The 23,557-nt window shown below is 39.8% G+C and overlaps 1 protein-coding gene across 1 annotated transcript in view; it reads right to left on the reverse strand.

Moving 5' to 3' along the window:
- cttnbp2 (cortactin binding protein 2) overlaps positions 1 to 7,402 on the reverse strand; it is a 96,937-nt gene extending 89,535 nt beyond the window's left edge. Inside the window, exon 1 of the mRNA XM_044192820.1 lies at positions 7,041 to 7,402. Within this exon, the coding sequence (XP_044048755.1) occupies positions 7,041 to 7,121 (81 nt within the window). The 5' untranslated portion in view covers positions 7,122 to 7,402. The remainder of the gene's footprint in view (positions 1 to 7,040) is intronic.
- Between the last annotated feature and the right edge of the window lie 16,155 nt (positions 7,403 to 23,557).

The following is a 23,557-nucleotide window of genomic DNA, read 5'->3' on the forward strand; positions in this document are numbered from 1 at the left end:
CTACATCAATACACCAGCTAATCTCTAGTCTGCTGATATCACAAGAACAACATAAACATGCTAACATGATAACACAGCATATTACCATTTGCATGTTAGCATACTATGGTAGCATAGTAAGAAATGTGTCCATTTCGAGGTATCCTGTCAAGCTGACATTTTGAACTGTTGGCGGCACTGCACCTACTTTGTGCAGACTCCACCAGCAGAAAAGAAAAGTTGCCTATATGACAAATGCACCACTTAGTCCCAGCCTCCAACTGGTCTCATTAAGTGCAGTCCTCAAATCAGGCTAGATGTACTGTCCTACCTCGAAGCTATTAAGGTCTAATTACATTTAGCTAGGTCATTAAGCACCTATTTGGTCAGTAGCGACCGCAGGGCGGGTGGAGATGACTGTAACTGGGAGAGACCAGAACACTTCATGCTTCCCCTCATGTCAATTAAAAGCTTTTTCCGGTCAACCTATAAAAAGCAAAAGGGCTGTGTGTTGCCTCTGTCTAGTCTGTTCATTGGACGAAGGCATGACCTCTTTTATCTCCAACTTTCTGATATATATATTTTTTTTTAAACAATGTATAACTTTCCGATTTATTCTGACTGTGAATCACATTGTTTGTGCTATAAAAATACAGCATATGGCTGTGTATTTTGGGGCTTAACTAGAATGCAAAAAAAAAAAGTTAACTGAATATGACTATTCCATTTAATGACTTTGCCAATTTTTAATGAACATAGTTTGTCATTTTCCCTCTCTACCTGCACCTGCCTCTCAAACTTACTTCTATGGTTGCCAGGGTTTACATATTAGGGCCATTGTACGTAAAAAAAATAAAATAAAAATAATTACAGAGCCAGGGGAGGGGGGTAATATTCTGAGAATATAAAGTCATACATTTGCGAGAAAAAAAAAAAAAAAAAACAAGTCACTGTTAAACTTGTCACACACTATAAAACTTGTGTGTGACAGTTGAATTTACTAGTTATTTTGCAGATTAAGATTTTACATAAACATAAGGTCAGTTTATAGAAAGGGTGCATTATTGTAGTTTTAATCACACAAAAGTATATAAAAGCAGTGAGAATTCGCTCCTTTAAGACCAGCTTCGGCATTATAATGCCGCTTGCATGTTAATTCAGTAATAATAACAATCAAAAAATATAATGTACTGTATATACTGTAGACTAGTTGATTCATGATAATAGATTGGTATTTTTGCTTAAAAAAATTGTTCAAACAAACTTTTGGTTTCAGCTTCTGAAATGTCCAAAATGGACTCTTGGAAATAGTGAGTGGAGTTTTTCAACAGTTTCTGACACTTTTTAGGCCAAACAACTAATTAATTATCAATAAAATAATTGGTAGATTAATCAATAACAAAAAATTATTGTTGCAGCCCTAATGTACAGTATAGTAACGTACAACATTTTGTAATGTATTTGTATTGCTACTTTTAAGTCTCCATCTGAGCACTTCTTCCAAAATTGGGTTGATGTGTGCGTTTTGTTGTTAATTTGAAGAATAAAGTTAGAGATAAAAATGGTTTGTACAGAAATTCGATCTAAGAGATCTAAAAGTCTCTGAGAGACAGTTTAGTGACTAACTCAAAACACCAGAAATGTGACAGAAGCTTGGCCTTTCTAGAGTTAAGATGTAAAATTCAACAATAAAACAAGACGTCATGATTTTGGGACAATACAGTGAGTCCCATTCATCTCCGATTCCTCAGAGTCAGACAGCTTTTTCCCTGGTTACATCCCTGAACATGACAATAGCATCTGGTTAGTCGACATTCCAAAGCACAGCGTCAAATTGTTGTGTTATGGTACCTTGAAAGGCATTGTACTCATTCAAGGCAAAACCTAAGTGAGGAAAATGAGTGAAATTCTTGGCTGTAGTGTAAAAAAAAAAAAAAAAACCCAAAAAACTAATGATGTAACTTCACATAGAGAGGCCAAAAGATAACGCTGGAGCTCTGCGAAAGAAGAATTTCCAATTACCATGCTGGCGAATACTGCAGCCATCTGCTAAGAAAGCCACATCCAGCAGCATTACCAATATCTGGAAGCTTTTTACCAGGCTATTTGTTCAATTAAACTTTATAACCAAAGATGGGAGAGGCAAATGGAGGAAGCGAAGAGTGTCTCGGCCTTTGGTGCACATCAGCCGGATTGCTACCTGCTCATTCTGACGACGTTCAGTTGTCAGCCGGCCATTTAGGCCTGATTTACAAGCCAACATCAAAACCTCAGCCAAGATTATTCCATTTCATCAACGAGTCCCACGTCTCCAGAGGTCCCTCGCAGAGAATGTGACTTTGAACAGGCCGGTGTAAGATTTCAACAAGCTGCTGCCTTCTATGTGTCCTTTATACGCTCCTGTGACGCTGTTTATTATTTCACAATAAGGGGGAAAATTCCTGCTTTAACAACAGGAACAGAGGCAATGAATCCTTGTGAAAAAAACAGGCCAACATTCTCTCCTTTAAAAGCTTTCTTTAAAAATGGGATGTTTTAGCCATAAAAAACAGTCTCAAGACAGGTGCTGAAAAATCACAGGTTTGTTTTATCAAGAAATCTTGTATCTGCTCACTCTAATATGGACCTTTTTCTTTTCAGAAATAGGAGCTGGAAAGTGTTGCGTCAATCACATGTTTCAGTTTAGTTTTTTCGGCAAGCCTGGAAATAAAAGCAGGAGAGATTCCAAGGGATTGATTCATTCGCATCAAGGCTTCCAATCGATCCCTGAGCCCCCTTTTTCCCGGCAGCATTTTCACCACTCAGAGAATTGGACGACTCATGGAGCCTTGATGGACGGCAACCCTGAGCCCTGAGCTGTCATGGGGCCTCGGGTGGTGGGTGAGGTGAGGTGAGGGTGGGGGTGGAGTGCTGCTTGTCTCTGGCATTTCTGCACAGTGAGCAGGTGAGGGAAGCGAACACTAATTTGTTCCATGAGCCGTGTGCTGAGCGCCAAGGGCACGGGCAGCCTGGCCGGCGCTTAGAGGATCGCTGTTAGCCCCGGTCCACATTATAAGGCCTGTGTCATTTCACTCTGTGCCACAAGGGAAGGGAAAGGCTCGCTCTGTGCAAGTTCCTCCGCTATGTTCTGCTGACAAAAGCTTGCTTAGACCCGTAAGTTTCTCACAAACTCATGTCCTGTCACTGCAAGCACAAAACCGTGTGATGCGACAGCCTGTAAATAGACGCCTGTGAGGGGTCGCCAATGGTTACGAGGAAAATGCCACCAAGTTGGGGAAATCACAATGAATTAAAAGTTCAGTTAAACTAAATTAACATAAAATATATTGTCTAATTTACCTCTTGTGGTATCTAACAATGCAGGCAGTTTTGTTTCATTTGTCCAGGTTTTTGAGATATCTGTCTCACACTGTTAACAGTTTTCATCGGGACTGGTTCAGATGGAAACTGTTCACTCTGACATCTGTGGATTAGGGCTGCCCCAACTTCTGTTTATCGACCAATCGTTTCAGCTCTACGGTGGATTATAAAAATTGTGTCTACCCCACTGCATGGAACTTAGAATATTTTTTATGTATGGTAACATGAGACCAGAGATTGCTGTAGCACTAAAAACTGAAGCGTGCTGTGACTGAATGAATGTAAACCGATAGTGGAAACGCTCACAAATCAGTCAGGTCATGGCTGATACCTGATCCACTTAAACAGGTCAGTGTCGGCGCCGTTACCAATCAGTCAGATCGGTGCAACTCTAGCTGGGAGCGCCACAAACTAGGCACGGGACGATGTGAAAATTTCATGTCACGATTATCCTGGACAAAATAAATTGTGATTCACAATATTATCCCGATAATCAAAATATGCTTTAAACTCTTAAAATGGCCCTAAAACATGGAATCACTTTACCTTACATGTTGTTAAGCAACAAATATTCACAATTATCCCAATAATGGAAATTCACCTCGATCAATTTATCTTGAGTGTTTTTTATCCCGATCTGCAATAAAAATCGTATCCCATCCCTGTATTGGGGTGGCGGCATAAATCTCAGAGACAGAAATCTCAAAACCTGGACAAATTAAACCAAAAAGGTTCAGAGTGGTAAGATAGCACTAGAGGTAATAAAAAAAAAATGTTTTTTTTTCCCCATTTGGGTGAACTGACATTTCAATAGATTATACAATTATACTTAACTTGTTTACAGGGTCATTTGAACCCCCCCCCCCGTAGAAGGGCAGAGAAATTTTGTTGTCAGGAAGAAGAAGCGATGACATTACAGCCACTCATGTTAATGGCACTCTTCCAACATGGCAGCATGTCCCACATAACCACCGACCACTCTCAGGCTTCCATCACACAATAGTCCTGCCAGACATTAAAACAAGGTTTGAAGATGGGGCTGAACGGGTAGCTGGGTGTTTTTTCTCTAGAACCTGGGTCTCCTCACTCTTTTTTTTATTAGCAAAGAGCAATGGAAAACATATAGACAGCAGGCTTCTCATTTTTAGCTGTTGCTGGTAAAAATGACAAACATCAGCAGCAGCAGATTAGATTAGATTAGCGGCTAAATGAAGTTCGTCTGTTCTCTGGTTAATGTGCTCTCTGTCGCTGGTCTCTGTATTCAGACAAAGATTGTTTGTGAGTGAAAAGACGCATCACTCTGTAACACCGACCACGAGTGGACTGTGTGTTTTTGTAGTTCAACAGGAACCAACCGAGTGGCGAATCTTCTCTTGAGAAATGATCACCTCAGATCAATTTAAGTTTCTCGCAGTTAAACTTTGATTCATATCAGATCAACATTTTAATCTGCTCAACTTAATAGAATCAGGACCTTCAGTATTTGGGGTACTGCAAGTAGCCTGTGCAGTACAGGAGGCTACAGATGTTAATTGAATGTGTTAATTAACATTTCATATATTTTGATCTCATTTCCAGGTTATAGCTACAGGTTGTGAACCTTAATTATGCGGCCACTAATGACTGTTTCTGCCTTATCAGCCAACAACAGGTGATTAGACATCTTTGAGTTACAGGAAGCTATTTTAGCCTTTAGTTAAATGTTGAAATAACATTTGAAAAAAGATTTGAAAGGATTCGGATTCCATACTGGTTTTTAAACCCGATAAAATGCTATCAAGCCCCATCCCTAACTAAGGGTTTGTTTACACCTTGTCTAATTATCTGACTGCTCGTGTTTCTCGTCTTGTTGGACTCACAGTGTTGCTGCATCCTCAATGAAAAGCAAATAAAAACTACAAAAATGAGACAGAGGTTGTTTTTTCTTCAACAGAACAGGCTGTAGACATGCTGTGTGCCACACCAACATGTATTATGGTAAATGATCGGGAGGTGACCAGCAGAGTGCCTTTCATTGACCTCTGACCCCTCTTTGGACCATGAGGGCCGGTCCTTCAGAGTCCTCACAAAACGAGAAACTTCCCCCACGTCAGGCCAACAACAGAGAGTCTGACAGGGGTGAGCAAAGAGCAAAGAGCTTTATTTAACCACGGCAGGCATGATGGTGGTGGGGGGAGTGAGAGGGCATGGAGGCGGAAGCCCCCTTTCGTTGGCTGGAGCTCGGAGAAGGAAGAGTGTGCTGGCAGAGCGACGGGCGAGCTGAGGAGGCTGCCCGGCTCCCATGTCTCTGGAGCACCTGTTCACCTCGACGCTAAATGTAAAGTAGCCCTGAGGCAGTTCTGAGCGTGCTCAGAAAAGGGGGGCTGGCTGACACGGTACTCCCAGCTATGCCAGCTGAGTCACTGAAATTAAGACCAATTTAGAAAGGTGTCTGGTGAACTGGGCCTCCGCCCCCTCCTCCACCGTGCTGCCTCTGCCCTCCATCCACCCCCGCAGCTCTTCTCCCACCTCGTTCTCTACCATCTCCTCAGCCCACCCCCACCTCAGCACCAACACTACCACCCACCCACCCACCTCAGGGACAGCGGCTGTTTTCTATTCCAGCAACTCCGCACATTTGCACCAGCCTACCTCTTCAATCCCACATCCAAAGAAATGCTTTTTGGGGGGATTTTTTTACTGGATGTGGTACAAAAGGTTAAGTTCAATAAAGCAGAACAAGGACAAAAACACAAGTGCCATTTGGCATTAGTTAACAAGTCGATAACAACAGTCTGACAGGTTGCATCATGGAGCCAGCTAAGGGAAGGGAAAGGTTTCATGACCTGCGGCGGCCGAGGCAACAGATTGATCAGTTTGCACAGAGGAGCGGCGAGCTGCTGCAAAGTGTGAGAAATCACAACTAGATGTGGGTAAACAAGTGAAGCTCAACTCAACCCTAGTTAGTGACAACAGTGGACTACTTTTAAAGAAATACCTTGCCTTGCATGTCTTTACTCAATCATCTGGTCTGACAATCAGTGTAAACCTGTGGAAGGACTCACAGCTTTGTGAGCTCTTACAACCAATGGAAGCCTGTGAGGATTCGTGTAAGACTGATTGGTGGAGGACCACTTAAGTAAATATCCATTTTTTCAGGTGAATATCATTTGCAAAAAAAAAAAAAAAAAAAGGTGGAATAAAATGTTTTCACCTTCAGCAGGGAGCAAATCAGCCACCAGCCAATCTTCTGTTTCCAGATTTAACTCTCCTGCAGCCAGCTCGCTTTAAGTCTCTGCGTATTAACCCATTTACTGTAATATATACAGTATGCGCTACAACCTGTGTAGCCAGCAACGATTTCTCTTCGATCAGGCGCAGGATAACGTTACGACGGCGGGATGAACGTTCAAAGCCGGTAGAGGCGAACAAAAGAATTCCGTATAATGTTCAAATATAAGACAACGCAGCATTCCGCCTGTTTGAGAGCCGTGGCAGAGCATTTCGAAGTCATTTATCACCCTAAAACGAACACGAACCCCTTGTTTTTCTCCAGACACAGTCGCGAGGCTCCCGCTGGCCACCGCTGTTGCTTCACGAGCCTGTGCGAAATAGATGCGCACTGCATTTCTCCCTCTTTTCCCCGAGGCTACTTCAACGCCACACAGATAAAAAAAAACACCCGTGTAGCTTTTGCATTTTCTTGAACCCTCATGTCTTACCGTGTCGACACTTCCCAGCACGGCGGTTGCCAGTGTTTGTACCGGAGGAGGCTGCTCTCCGCTGGCTCCCTCCGACGCCATCTTCGTACTGTAGCGGTCTGCTGGAGTGAGGGCGCATCCGGCACCTCATTAACTATTGCGCTGCTGAATGCAAATCACGCCACGTACGGCCATTGAAATGAAAGAGAGACGAGATTAGACAAATTGAAGGAGCTGTAAAGGGGGAGAGGACGACAGGTCTCCGCCGTGAAAAGCCCACAGCCGAGTGTGCGGGCTGCAGCGGGGTAGGCGGGCAGTCTTGTAGGCGTGGACCGACTGACGCGTAAAATCCAGATGCGAAGCCCCGGTGCTCTCCCAACTGGAAAGGAGGTGCGTCTCGACAAGCTGATTGACAACAGCATTTGTCGGCCTTTGAAGCTAAAAAATAAGGTTCCCAAACTGGGGCTCAGAAACCCCCAGGGACCGATGCACCAATAACATGTCAAAGGTGAATAAAGATGTTTCAGAATAGGCGGGAAACAGCTGATTTAAAAGCCATTTTGGAATGGCTTGGATCCTTTCATTTAGGTTTTTGTAAATCACCTAATCTCACTGGGGGTTTTTTTCATTTCTTTTATTTAGTTTATTTAAGCATGTAGCCTACAAAATCATGGCAGGTGGTAGCCAGCATTGTGTAAATACTGAGGTCATGAGCCCAAAAAAAAACAAAAACTACTGGCTCAATGAAAATACCATCACTATCCTGTCAAGTTTCTCCACAAAGAAGCTACTCCATGAATACAAAAGTTCCACAGTATGGCACCAGTTTAGAAAAAGAGCCTCTGGCTGCATTTGAGGCTTTTGTCTGTTTCCAGAGGTGGAAGACGCATTCACATTTCCTTAAAAGTATTACCCTAAAATGTTTACTTACAGAAGTATTATCAGCAAAATGTGTATGCGTTTTGTATGATGTATACTATGCATGTTATTGTATGAAAATTCTATATTTTTGTAAAGTATAATGTATATGCTATATAATTGGATTTTTATTGCAGATGTATTCATGCAACATGTAAGCCATATTTTAATGTTATTTTAATTTACTTGTGGAGCTCATTTTAGCTAATACTGCATCTAACAATGCATCATGTTTTAGTAGCTGATATACACGTTTTATATGTAAAATCTTAATCTTCAAAACAACTAGTAGCCACAGCTGTCTTAATAAAAAAGTTTAAAAAAATGCAATATTTCCATTGAAGCAGAAGTGTTACATAGTGTAATAGTTAAATAAGTGATTTACAAGGACCTCAAATTTGTACTTAAAGGGACAGTTAATACCAAAATCAAAAATACACATTTTCCCTCTCACCTGTAGTGCTGTTTATCCATCTAGATTGTTTTGGTGTGAGTTGCCGAGTTTTGGAGATATCGGCCGTAGAGATGTCTGCCTTTTTTGAATATAATGGGACTATATGGCACTCAGCTTGTGGTGCTCAAAGTGGCAAAAAACGTGGCACGACCCGGATACTCAAGATAATCCACAAATTTGTTGTGAGCAGTTTCATGTAGGAACTATTTTCTTTCTACCGATATATTTATATTTTTGGCGCTTTGAGCACCTCAAGCCGAGTGCCGTCTAGTTCCGTTATATTCCAAAAAGGCATACATCTCTACGGCCGATATCTCCAAAACTCAGCAACTCACACCAAAACAGTCTAGATGGATAAACAGCACTACAGGTAAGGGGAAATATATTTTGGATTTTGGGGTGAATTGTCCCTTTAAGCATACATGAGTATGTGCTTAGTTACTTTCTACTTTTGTCTTTTTCTGACGATTTGGGTAGTTTCACTGTTTCACTCATTTCAACTAAGTCATCATCACAATGAGAAAATCAGGGTGTTTCAGTGTTTCAGTTTTCTGTGCTTTTATAGAAACACATGAGATCATTTTACATATCTCATCAGATGGTCAAAGTCCTTTAAAGAGTTTGTCATAACCCAGTATAGCCACACATCATGTTCTTTGCACAAAATTAACCTATACAGCTATAGACAATGTAGGTTTCAATGGCTCTCTGAAAATACAACCTTTAACAAGACGTCTCCTTGCAACATGCACTCACATTGCAGGTCATTTTATTTGACAGCTTACATGTATAAACTGAAACCAAAAAGCAAAGGATTCAAACCAAAAGCCATGTTGTTAATCTTACGCGAGTCGATGCTCAGAGTTCAAATCTCTCAGCTCTGGGTCTGTTTATCCCAGAAAAGCAGAGAGAGGATAGGGGGCCCTCTCAGCTCCCAGATGTGGCATTTAGGATTAGCGGACGCTAATCCAGCCTGTTCATCCAGAATGAGGTTATTAAGTCTCTATTTAGGTCAAATGTTGCACCATCGACATTCACTGGTAACAATGAAAGAACATAACCGTGTGATGACTTAAGGGATGTGTAGTGGCAACACATGATTACCTTGAGTATATTTTCAAGAAAATATATTGTATTATATTGTTTTGTAGCTAAAATTGATTACATACCTTTCTGAGGGTTAATAAAAACAACTTTCCCAACCTTTACGTGCAGGAAGATGTTTCAAACCCTGTTGGGCAGACTTGGAGATCCACAGTTGTTAGGATAAGGACAAAGCTGTTATTTTAGTTCCTGATCATTTGGCAACTTTAATCTGCAAGACTTTCAACGGCAGTGTTGTAGCAGCAATGGAAAAAACATGAAAATTAGACACACAGAGGTGTTGAAATATGTCTGGTTTACGTGTAAACAGCTCAGTGATACTGAAATCTTGACAGCAACGCACCTTTGAAACATTAAAAAGGAGATTTTTCACCCCACAGTGCTTTTTAATTATATATATATATATATATATATATATATATATATATATATACACACACACACACACATAGTGTTTCAGAAAGTGTGTGTGTTCCCTTGATCCCACACACACACACACACTTAAAATTGTATGTGCAGGGGAATTTCATATGTGAGTTCCCGTCTTTCCCACAGAGATCTGTTTTTCTTACTGTCTTGTCATGTGTCAAATCCCAAACTCGTGTCTAAATTTGAGGCAGATCAGCGGAGATGGAGCTGTCATGTGGAGATAATGCCTCCCCCTCTGAAAGGAAGCTCGTCATTAGCCGGTGATTATGGTGGGACAACGACCCCTCCTCCTCTTTTCCTCAGTTGAAGTTGTCTGTGAAGAAAAAGTTTCCCCCCTGAGATCCTTTCATTCAGTGAATTCCAGGAAGTTTGTGATTATCTGTTGTAATTTACTGTTTTGGTGAAACGTTCTCCTGAGAGAGTCCCGGAGAAAGAGGTGATAGTGATGACACAGGAAGTGAGAGTCATGCCCCTTTATTGAATACAGTACATTTCTTATGGCTGCACTGTATTCTGGCCTCTTTTTCTGCTGCTGTGAATGTAGAAATTCTAACTCTAAAAAGAAACTATTTGCTCTTTGTCACTGAGGGACTGGTATCAAAACATCTCTATCTCTACATGAATTCATTCACTACCATTACTATTACTTTACATCTCTATGTGGAACTTGCATTGTGCTACTGTATGTTCTCTTTCCTCCTGCTCTCTCTCTCTCTCTCTCTCTCCCCCTCTCTCTTTCTCTCTCACCCCATCCGGTCGAGGCAGATGGCCGCCCACCCTGAGTCTGGTTCTGCTCGAGGTTTCTGCATCTTAAAAGGAAGTTTTTCCTTGCCACTGTTGCCAAGTTCTTGTTCATGGGGGGAATTGTTGGGTCTGTTGGGTTAATAATATTATAAAGAATACAGTCTAGACCTGCTCTATATTAAAAGTGCCCTGAGATAACTTCTGTTAATGATTTTGGATCTTTATATAAATAAAATTGAATTGTCAGCCAGTTTTGCACAGGCACAGGATATAACAGGTCCTCATATCCGAACAACAAAGTGGGTTGTTTCATTGCTTTCTAAAATAATTTATATAAAAATAAATAAAAATATGAGATAAACAACAAACAACAATGAACAGCACAATTGTCCTTGAGTAAACAAGTATCATATGTGTTGTAAATATCAGTTTGAAGGTTCATTCTTTAAGTCGGAGAAGAATGATATTCATATTGATATTGGTCTCTAAGAGAGAAGGTGTTTCACATGGTTAAATACGCCTGGGCAAATAAGATGTGGAATAAAAGTTGCATAGTTCTTTATAATCTCTTAAAGAAAAAAAGGTAAAATAAGAGCTGATATTCTGCCTCTTCATATTGAAAGGGGTCAGTACGCTGCATTGGAAGAAGAAAGAATTTGTCCAGTGTGTGAATTGGGGGAAATAAAAAACGAGATTCATGTTGTTTTGAACGTTTGTTGTCTTTTGTTGAATGACATAAAGACTGAGCTGATATGATATGAGTAACTGAAATGCTTGTTTGAAAAAGAGACCTTCAAAGGGCGAGCTGTTAGTTCAGGAAGAGCGCTTGGTATCAGTAAGAAGTGGATGATTGTTAGTTATTTGTTATTATTATTTTTTTTTTTTTTGTACAAGAGAAATGGTTGTACTGTATACATTGATATTTTGTAAAGGTGTCTTATAATCCTGTGAGGGTCAGGCTGTGAGATGACATAAAACTTAAAAAAAAAAAAAAAAAAACATTTTCTGATTTGGTTAAAGGGGAACTTCATTGATTTTACACATCAAAATCTGTTTACAGGTCTTGGGTAGTGCTATTACATGTGTGAAAAAAGTTGCATAAAGCCTTTTGTGTCTCTGTGTGAAGTCTGATAACCATTGGAACTGAAAACTACAAGTTTGAAAATGAAAAAAAAAAAAAAATGGGGCTGTGGAGTTAGAAAGAAGTGACCTTACCAGACCTCTCCTCATCTCTGCTGCAGGTTAGCGGCTCAAGCCTACATTAGCTGCTACTAGCATAACACACCCGAATCTCTGACCGAACTGTTGCCGGTCGAGTTGCATTGTGGGTAGTGTTGGCACCAGGAAGAAGACAAGGAAGAAGAATGTGTGGAATAAAGACGATATCTCTGGTTCTGCTGCACTGACTTTGATCCCTTTTTTTTTTTTGGTCCACTGTGAGTCCGACAATATTATAGGGGTGCAATTTCAAATCTGCGAGTACTCTTTTAAGACTGGGTTGAGTTTAGACAACCTAATCTACTTGGTTAGGGAATGATTGTGATCAGAGATATAAGAAACACTTCGCATGCAGCCCCCAGAGGTTTTGTGGAGGTTAATCAACGTCGTGCTACATCTGTCTTTGCGTCTAAGTGAGGAAAGTCATTATTTCCACGACCACAAGAGGTCGTTTGTCAGGAAAACAACATAAGTTATTTTAACCATTTGAACAAATGACCAATGCAGATATTTTCTGGTAAGGAGGATAATCTCCATCAAACAAAATCTTTCAGGCAATGTAAATTGATCACTAACCATATTTAAAAGTTTTGTTAAAGAGTGAAAAGTGTCAGAGTGAACTCTTCGACTTACAGGCCAATACAAATGGTTTTGTATGTTTTACCTTATTAACTTAATTGTACTTTACATTGTTGCTGGACACTTTCTAAACCATGCCATTATGACTTCGTAGTTTAATTCCCAGCCTTCTTTGCCTTCTGTGCAAAATGAAAATCAACATGCACCTACTTGAAACTAGCTTGAAATAGACACTTCATCACAGTTAACGTTTTGTCAAAGTTACATTGCTGTTGTGTGTAATGTTGACGCTTGTGCAACACAGTAGGTTTCTCAGTCTGCAGTTCTTGGCAGCCACTGAAGTCGATCCTATACAGAGCATGAAACTTAAATGAGCGGTTGGGCCAGAAACACAAGTAGGTATGCCAGCTGTCTGTTGTTTGATGTCACACTAAACACTGCAGACAGACACGTGAAACATAATAAAGTAAGGTGAAGGTCTTTCCTGTGTTACTTGCATTCTGGTCATCAGGTAAAAAAGTCTGCTGAGGGTTTTAGCTATATTCAAAGGTCCTGGTCCCATCATGAGGGGGGGGGGCAGTCATATTTCTAATGTTGAAACTAGTATTTATTATGATCTTTCACACAGAACTGTATTAACTGTAAATATACACATTTGGTGGAGTTGTCTGCACAGTATTATGAGCCATGCTGAACCATTCTCCAGTGTAGGCAGAGGTGACACTTGGATTGATTTTCTTTACCTGCCTGATCCTGTTCACACAGCCGGTGGGCTGGAGCCAACTGTGACAATCATGACAAACTGCTCATGAACCCAGATAGAAGGAAACTCTCATTCATACCTACAGTATGGGTAAATTCACAGTCTCTAATCAGCCTGATTGATATGTCTTTGGACTAAAGGAGGAGACTGCACTGTCAGGGGAAACCCATAGGAAAAGTCCACAGAAAACCAGGGACTTTGATTAAAGGATAGGGCTGGCAATATTCTATATTTTTCTCAACACCAAATCCCATGAAAAGATCAAAACCAACAATGAATTAATTCAAACAACAAATTGTGTGTTTATCTAAAGCCTGATATATCTTTTTCCTCTGCGCCACAGAGCTCTATTATTGTCCAAAAACTCTTAAAAACACATCAGTGAGCCACACCGTTGCACTGGGTGACATGTTCCTTCAGTACCATGAACACACACACTGTAGTGTATTTTGACTCAGTCCCACATACACTGTCCTGCTGCCCCAAATACTCACAAGGGCACCAAATGTGGATTAATCCGCAGCTGAAACTAGTCCCTACCAAAAGCACATTGTACTCCTGTTTGAGTAACATTTTATAAAAACTAAAGTGCCCAGCTGTTTTAGGAAATTACTGAGCCTTTTTTGAATAAAAGTATATACTTAAGACCCATTTATGTCTTCAGCACAAAAGGGGCTTGGGGCTTTGAGCCACAGACAGGCTGGGGAAGTCAGAAAGTATTGAAAGTTGCGGTCATTGATTTCGGTCTTTTCATGGCTTTTGTTGAAGAATCTAGAACAACGCCAGCCTTTTCCTTTAATATTGAGCCTCTTAGCTTTCTGTCACACTTCTGCCATATATTACATACATATTTCCATTATTAGAGCACATCTCAGTGTCCTTCTAGTGTCCTTCCTTTAATAACTTTTGGATCTGTTTCATCCATTCTGTGAACCCAGGACTTTGCAGACGCAGACTGTAGTATTTACAAGCTACTGAGGGGAACTACTGTTCTCACTCACTAGATCTAACCTAATGTGGTTAATCATGTTTGCTGTTATTGGCCTGATTGGTGTTTAAAGGGGGGGCCTGCGCCGTCACAGGGGAGACTATTGATACGCGGCAGAGGGTTTATGGATAACCCTGCCTTCAAAATCAGCATCTCAAATGATGTTAGGACCTGAGGAACATCTGTGGCATATGAGAGCACGTGAATGCTAATATGAGGAAGTCTCATGCACATGATGAACATCCGATTCAGCACAGAAACATTATCATGGAGATTGGAAATTTTTTGGTATTATAGAGAGAGAAAGTCTGCGTAGGGAGGGGGCCGAGGTGGATGGATGGGTCAACAAAACAGTAGACTTTAACACTGGAGGCCGGTGTTTGTTTCCCATTTCAAACCGACAGTAAACATTTAGTTTTTTTAAGCATGACCGCAGTCATTCCATAAACTCAACCAAGTGTTTATTATTGTAACCATGACGACGAAGGTCGTTTAATGAAGACAAATGACGTCACCCTGATGATGGAGGCGTCAGATCAGATGGACATGGACAAACAACATGTTTTGTCGTTGAATTTGGAGGACTTGTTGGAAGTGTGATATTAAATTGCTGGAGTACCTCTTCAATCTGTAACAAAGCATCATATTTTATAAACTGATCAAAATGCAAAATAACTACTAACTATAGGGGTCAAATAAATGTAATGGAGTAAAAAATACAATATTTCTCTCTAAAAGTAGAACTCTGAAGCAGCATAAATTGAAATGCTCAAGGACTGTACTAGTACAAGTCCCTTAACATTGTATTGAAGTACAGTCCTTGAGTAAATGTAGGTATGTTACATTCCATCACTGGGAATAGATCTGTAGATGACCCATAAACCATGTCCACAGGGTCCATTGCAGGAAGGGCGAGCAGGGATGTGAGGACAGGCCAGCAGCCCCGAGCTGAAATAATGACCATCAGAGGAGGACGGGGAGAAAGTGATGCAACCGGAGACGACAGGACAGACACTGATGGATGGGGCCGGAGTCGGAGCAGCAGCAGGGTCCCTCAGCCAGAGCCCCCCTGACGAAATCCTGTGGAAACACTTGGCTCATATTAACTCGCTCATTGTTGGGACACACAGCAGGCACAATGACTCCCTTTTTGTTGACGAGGGCATAGTGGACTGAGCGGGCAGCAGGGCGGCCAGTCGGCCATCACTGGGTCCTGTGTGCTGTGGCTCTGAAAGCTGGGTCGGCAGCAGACGGAGAGGAAAGCAATAAAAAGAGTGAGACAGCGAGCCCCGGATCCCATATCCTGGCCAGAGCTTCAAATGGGAGGACATGGCAGGTCTAGATAGTGACTCTACTGACAGAGAGAGAGGAAATAGATGGAAGGAGGAGGAGAGCCGGGATCTGGGCCACATCTCTGTCTGATTGTCCCTGAGGGGCTGCCAGTAACTGAACCAGACCTCTGTTCAGTCACCATCCCTGCTGATCTGAAGTCAGCGCTGCTCTGTCTTCTTCTTTTCCTCCTCTGAGCTCTAACCTCTCTCCCTCTCAGTTTAGCTCGATGTCTTCCCATCACTTTCTCCCTCACACTGCTTCTCTCTGTCTAACCACTATCCCATGACTGTGGAGTGGAGGGAGCAGGTGCTTCTACTAAATGCTGAAAGGCTGCAGTCATTGTTGTTTGTCCCATTTTCAAGGATCCACATAATGAAAACAACTAGCGAGGAAAAGTATAAATGCTGTCAATTGATTTTGAAGGTTTAGTGCCGTTGTAGAAGTCTCCCTTCACTCAAAAATATGTTTAGCTCATTGTTTAGCTCATTGTTTCCTCACTTGGATGTGCGGAGTTTGACGCTAGAAGGCTGTTTTTTTTTAAATTTGTCTGCTGAAGGACAGTTTCTCTGTGTTCACCTTACATCTGAGTTTAACACGTGTACATATGAACATGTTTTTGTGACGTTACAACTAGTTTGAAGGCCTTTTATGGTCCAGTATGCAACTGACACAAGTGTGATGTGGAAACTTGAAAGATCCAGTGCACATAAACTGAAAATGGACTTGTTGTGTCTCGCAGTTAAACTTTGGAAACAAAACATATTTGCATATTCATAGATTCTGGATTTTTTAAATGAGGGAGAAGGATGTAAAGGTAATTCGACGTTTTTGGAGAAAACGCAAATTATTATTTCAATCATATGTTTATATATTTTAAAACATGATTTTTACAGTTGAAGTTGTATCTTTTAGCTAACCACCAGACACTTGTGGAAAGTAACAGTAAGTACATTTACATGAGTACTGTTCTTAAGTACAATTTTGAGGTACTTGTACTTTCCATTTTGTGCTACTTTATACCTCTATTTTACAAACAAAACAAGATAATCTTATAAAATCCTGTTTCGTTGTAACATTAACATTTACATTACATGTTACACTGCACTACATTAGCTTCACTTCAAGCACACTCACAGCTACAACATTTAAGTGCTGCTCAATGCATCTGTAATAATAATTCAATAACATAATATAGCACTCTTACAGGGGTCATTCTGGCACCGAAGTATACTATTAAATTCAACACCTTGAGTACATTGAAAACATCACATTGTACCGAACATTCAGCCAGTACAGTGCTTGTCTTAGTGTTTATCTTTCATCCTACACCAAACCTCCTTGTTCTGAGGGATTTGAAGAATTAGTAGCACATACCCACCACAATGCACAGTGTACTGAGGAATCTGTTTTCTGGCGTCCTTCTCTGAGACACCTATTGTGTACACATTATAGAAGAATGGGCAGAATGCACACTGATGTAACCAGTTCTTCAAACACTCACCTTGACATTTTGACATTATTTGAAAAAAGGATGGTAAATATTTGAGGAATGTATACATGCATGAGAGGAAATGAGTTAAAAAGAGAGAATAAGAAGAAGAGGTTTCTGTCTCCATGCAGGCAGGTGCAGAAAATCCAACGTTTGCACTTTGGGCCGGGGTAGACGACAGAGCTGCCCCCTCACCCCTCTCTGATTCACTGCTCCATCCGGTCCAACCAGCTTGCGGTCGGGGTCACAACCCTGATACTTGGCACCCAGCGTCAGGGAGAACGACACTCTTGTTCAGAACCTTCCCCGATGTCAGATGCCAGGATGAGTCATCCAGAAACTCGACGACTTCAGCGTTGCATGGAGCTGTCATCCCCTCTAGCACATTCTCCCTCCCAAACGTTACAGTCTACATGTTCTGCCAAAGTGTCGCCCTGAGTAAACATCAACAACGTTTTGCATGAGCTTTTTTTTTCAAAACTTTTCATCCATATAGAGACTCTTTTGGTATCTTAAACAGTAATATCCAGGAGGAACATTTTGTAACTGGCATATCGCCCACTAACTACTAACTAACTACTGCTAAACTATTAACATTGTTACAGTACCACTGCCAAGGCTGGAATGCCAACTGAACTAGTAGCAGTTAGTAATTCAATTAATTGCAAATGTGTTAGTTAATACTGTATGCACCACTAAAGCATATTATAAACTGAAAATGCAGGAGCCTTAAGGCAACACCTGCATTCCCACTTTATCTTGAGGCCGCATCTTGTAGAGGCGCCCTGAGTTAAAATCAAGTTTAAAGCCCTTTATGATTTCAGTTTAGAGTATATTGTGTTTACATGGTGCATTTTACTAAATAAATTTGTGGTTATACGTGTACAATGCACAGAGAGTAAAAGGGTACAGTAACTGTAAATATTTCTACTAGAATTACCTTGCTATTTCTACTAAGGCTACTATTGCCACAACTACTACTGCATGTTGTGTTGCTTCTTCTCTAAATGCCACTGTTACGACTATTATGACTTAGTGTGTCTCATTTTCTTCTGTATTGTACATTCTATGATTATGAAGAGATTAGTTTTGACGAGATTTAAGTTTTTATGAAGTGCTTCAACAAAACCCTGAAATATTCTGGTTGTTTAATACTGATGTGCTTAAGTCAAGGTAAGTTTATTTGTATAGCACCTATTAACAGCAAGGCAATTTAAAGTGCTTTACATAAGACATTAAATGGCATTAAGACAAGATATAAAAGAAACACAAGGCAATAAGAAAAGACATAAATTGGATCTAAAATGAGTCAAATAAAATAAAAGATAAAAATAAGGTCAAATTGATCAGATAACAGAAAACAGATTAGAACAAAAACATAAAAGTTACAGTGCAGTGCAAAATATGAATGAATAATTGAATCGAATAAAAAGACTTAAGTTAGCACTTAAGTCAGCTAACTTTGCTTCAACAATAGCTTCAACGGTGTGGAAAAGAAGGCAAGATGGACTATTTGATCAGTCAAAGTATTTTACAATCAGAGTCTGAAAACTGTGTGATTTTGTTTTCTTTACTTTCTAACTTCGTAGTATTGTTTAAACATGTGCACACTGGATCTGGTTTGTATTCATTTGTGGTGTCTTGTAAGTCCATGTGGAATGGGCATAGCTATATACATGAAACAATATTAAAAACTCAAAATTATTATTATTATTACTGATGATACCTCTGCTACTATTATCGCTAGAACTTCCCTACAGTTGCTACTACTGCTATTATATAATGAATAAGAGTGGTACTTATGAACTTATTCTCATATTATTAGTGCTATTGGCACTGCTGCTTTCACTCCTGCTACTCCTCTACCATTGTCTATCTACAGCTAATACAAAATAATATACATATACCACATACAGAAATACATATCATGCATACATAATACTATACATTCATACCCTCTAATGTTAAAAGACAGATGCACATCTCTTCTGGCTGGCCTTAAATGGTTATACAATACCGGACACTGTTATTTAAATGCAGGACTAAGTACACACACAACATAGTATTTTCTGCCCTTAAGTAACACAGTACTAACAACTCTGAGATGTTTAGATTGTTCCTTCTGCAAATATTCTGCACTTCCTCTGAGAGTAAAACTCCCGACGTGTCACGTCATGCCTCAGGGCAGCATCAGCTCTGCCTGGGTGAAGGACTGCCATTAATTTCAGACGGCCTGTCAATCACAGCTCCAGTCACTGAGGAATGTCGGAGTTCCAGTTTAAGACGGCTGACTTCAGGTGACTTTCACTGTTCTACAGAGGAGGCCCAGTGGTTAGAGAGGTGACACTATCTTTAGTCTTACAATCACATGACCTTCTTTTAATGGGTAATCAATTCAATTGACAACTATCAAAACAAAAAAACAGATCATTCCACCTGAGTAAATATGGTAGCTGGTTTGAGAAATGAATGCAGATCAGTACAATGGCAACTTGAGTATTTTATTTTAATATTACAAATGAATAATGATCTTATCCCATAGATAAAGCCAGGTTATATCTTAAGGTGAAAGGTTTTTTTTAACCAGGATGGTTTTGTTGAGAGCAATGTTCTCTTTTTCAGGAATGCCCAGCTGTACAGTACAAACACTCTGCAATTTGATGCAGGAATTCTTTCTATCTTATAACCCTTAAAGTGAAGCAGTGTTCACTTGTGACCCTCAGACACACTTTGCATAGGTCAATGAGTTGTAAGCAGATCCACCAAAGAGTGATTTTCCTTTCTTAGAGTTTCATTAGAATGTTTTGAGGCCCAAAGAGATAGAAGAAAAAGATTAAATAATAGAAAAAAGGAATTTGATTATGTTTAGCAGAGCTGAAGAGCAGAAATGTTTTTTTATTCTTTCTTTTATCCCGTTAATCAGCTCACCACACCTCAGATTTAGCTTGTGACCTTTTGTTGGAGTCCCGACCCCCAGGCTAGGAGCCACTATGGCCACCAGTGTAGCCATACATTAGATCTACAGTTACATTGGTTTCTGATAGATGAGGTTGGCGTTGGCCTTTCATTAAATAACAGATCTGAGCCATGTATGATGGCAGTTCCTCCTTCGCCACAGCTGCATAAAAACAACCTGTACAACTTTTATTAAAATAGTACTTAATTGGCATATTTTAAGATTTTTTTTTTGCATTTCTGGATTTTGGTGTAAATTTGAATTCTCTCAGGGACTAAATGCTGTTGCAAATGATTTTGCATCAAGTGTTCAGAGTTAAAGATACTGAAAACACCTGCCTTTGGTGACCTGAGGAAGGTACTGAAATATCAGCGTCAAACTGGCTTTCAGAAACCAGTACTGGATCAACAGTTGTAGCAGCGGGTCTCTGCATGTGCAAAGTATTTTAGAACTGTGAGGATGTGTCGCCTTCTAGTGGAAAACAAGGGAAGTAGGTTTGAGAGAGCAGCAGTTCACTGTACTGGTACTTCAGTGCAGCCATGTCACATAGAAACACAACCTAAGCCCTGAATCATTCTTCATATAGCACAGATTGAAGGTTGTAATGTGTCTACAATTTTCTACTGATCGGACTAAAGGTGTCATGGCCCTGTGCTCTCGAGCAAGACAAACCTACAGGCCAAGCGTCACTATGTCAAGTGAACGAGGTGATGAGTCACCTGAGAAAGATTAACCTTATATTTTGCACTCTATGATGTCACGTCTGAATTAGTTGTAAAAAAGACTTTGCTTTGATTAAATGAACGTTTGTGATTACTGTTCATGAAGGTCATCAGGACCAATAGTTCGGCCCATATTGGCTCATCACAGATACAGTATTTGCTACAGTGCATGTTGAAATTGCAGAAAAATAAATTGCAGCAATCAATGTTTTACTGGCTGAATTTATATGTAAATCATTCTTAATCATGTATACCTATAATAAGGATGCAAATAAATAAAACGCAAAATGTGTTTAACTATATACGACAATATATGTTTTTCGGAAAAACACAGATCATTTCATGTTAAATAGGTTTAGATGTTAAAACTTCTGCAGAATTAGCTCATTTGCAAAAGCTCATTTATCATAAACAAAAGCTCACTGACGCCCACGTAAAGTGTTTACTTAAAGCATTAGTTTATCATTTTTGACCCGTGTGAGGAGGTTAACTTTCAAAGGTATCTAACATTTAATTTCAAGTGGGAAATCTGGCTATCATTAACCAGTTTAACTGGATCAAAAGTTGCAGAAAAAGAATCCCCATTCAGTTTTTATCTCCAGTATATTGTCTGTGCATAATTTCTAAGTACATACAGGGATGATCAAATATTGAGAGGCCTGTCTTCACTGTTCATGATATATCATGCTGCAGCCATGCCTTTTGTTTTACTGTTCATGGATGTCATCAGGACCATTTATCGTATTCTATCCTGTTAATAATCTCACCACAGATACAGTATTTAGCTTGTGTGCATGTTGAAATTGCAGCATAATAAATTGCTGCAATTACTGGCTGACCATGTAGCCAATCATTCTCTAATCATTGGTTTACTGATAGATGAGGTTGGCGTTGGCCTTTCATTAAATAACAGATGTGAAAACACTTATTTAATGTGTTTCCTCCTATTCTTAAGCTGCATAAAAACAACCTTAATAGTTTTTCGGAAAATAGTACTTAGATCAGCATATTTTAAGAAAAACATGTTAAATAGGTTTTTGATGTGAATAAAAATTCTCTCAACTAAATGCTGTTACCATCTGCAGAAAGTTCAGTTTATCACTGAAAACACCTGCCTTTGGTGACCTGAGGAAGGTACTGAAATATCAGCGTCAAACTGGCTTTCTTAAACCAGTTGGATCAACAGTTGTATCATGTTAACATGATAAATAGGTTTATCTCCAGCATATTGTCTGTGCATAATTTCTCAGTACATACAGGGATTATCAAATATTGGGCCTGTCTTATGGTTCATGATATATCATGCTGGACGTGTGCCAAGATGTTTAAGCCTCAAGGATGTATAAGCTGTTCATTCGTCATGTTTTGAAATTTACGCAGGACTTAGTCTGGGTGGTATTTATTTGGCTGTGAGGTAACATCAAGTAAGGCTAACAAGGATGTGATCGTACAAATGGTAAATAAATGGTGCAATTCCAGTAAAAACTGAAATGTTAGTGAGTCCCCGCCGCTCAATAGAACTGACAAAGCCTCAAGTGATGATACATCTTCAAGTCACAATTTAATTTAACAAATTTCTAAACCCCCCAAAAAAGAGATTTTGAACTAATTCATGCCCCTCTAACAGACGGAAAATGTGTGTGATATAATGAGGGACAAAGTGTTTGTTATCGGAGTGAAAGCGCTGGTAAAGTTTGTAATGGTACTTTCTTTTTAACAAGACTGAAAGTCCAACTAGCAGCCAAAAAACAGCTGCAAAGTCCATTGCAACCCCAAAATATGAAAGGGTTGTACAAAATACACTTCCCAAGCCCTGAAAACGTATTAACTCAATTAGCTTCTGACTATGAGTGATGTTGCTAGAGGAAAGGCCAAAGGGTCTTTGAATCAAAAGTATTTATTGATTTGGACATTTACATATGTGGTGGAAGTCGTACTCAAATCAGTTTCTTAAGTAAAAGTAATGATACCACACTATAGAAATACTCAATTACAAGTAAAAGTCCTGCATTCAAAATTTTACCTAAGTAAATGAACAAATCAGCAAAATGTAGTCAACAAAAGTAATGTAGTAATATGTTTGTCAGAATGGGCTCTGTCAGTATTATATCATGATATTACTGGACCATCCCAACCTGAGGGTAAGGGCCCCTTTAAAGGGTCACAATATAAATCTAAGGGACCATGAGCTGATTAATGGGAGAGGACAGAAGAAAATCCCCACAAAAGTTCTGCTACAAAACTTCTATTCAATGTATTGAAAACTTTTTTGGACTAATCTGTTTTTTTTCTGAAATATTGCATAATTCTACCTCTTTGAGCTTCAAATAGTAAATTAAATGAAACCCTGCGAGAAGTTTAGAGGTGAAATGTCTCTTTGGTGGAACCAACAACTCATGGACAGTCTGATCTGTTTGTTTTATTGTACGGGGTAACATGCCAAAAAGGTTGGGATCCATTGCTTTAATATTTAACAATGAGTTGTACTTTATATTTATATTGTATGTTTGGTTATGTAAAGCTTTAATAGCAACAGATGATGTCCCCAGAAAGTGAAGACTTAATCTCACAGCAGTTAGGACGCTTAGTCAAGATAAAGATCAACATTAAACACTTAAACAACTTCTTTTGTTTCCCTGGATTAGTACTGTCATATCTGCTAAGGGTGGACCTCAGTGTCAGCAAGAAAGATATGAATAAACATCTTCACATGTATTGAGGTTTAACAAGGTAAATATAATTGAGATTTGCAGGATTAGTAAGGTAATGTCCTACGTATGTTCTGCTGAAGGTGGACCTCTATGTGTTTTACTATAAAAGATGCCCAGTGCCTTCACAGAGC

Source organism: Siniperca chuatsi, linkage group LG4 (assembly GCF_020085105.1).
Source record: "Siniperca chuatsi isolate FFG_IHB_CAS linkage group LG4, ASM2008510v1, whole genome shotgun sequence".
In the NCBI taxonomy this organism is placed as follows: domain Eukaryota; kingdom Metazoa; phylum Chordata; class Actinopteri; order Centrarchiformes; family Sinipercidae; genus Siniperca; species Siniperca chuatsi.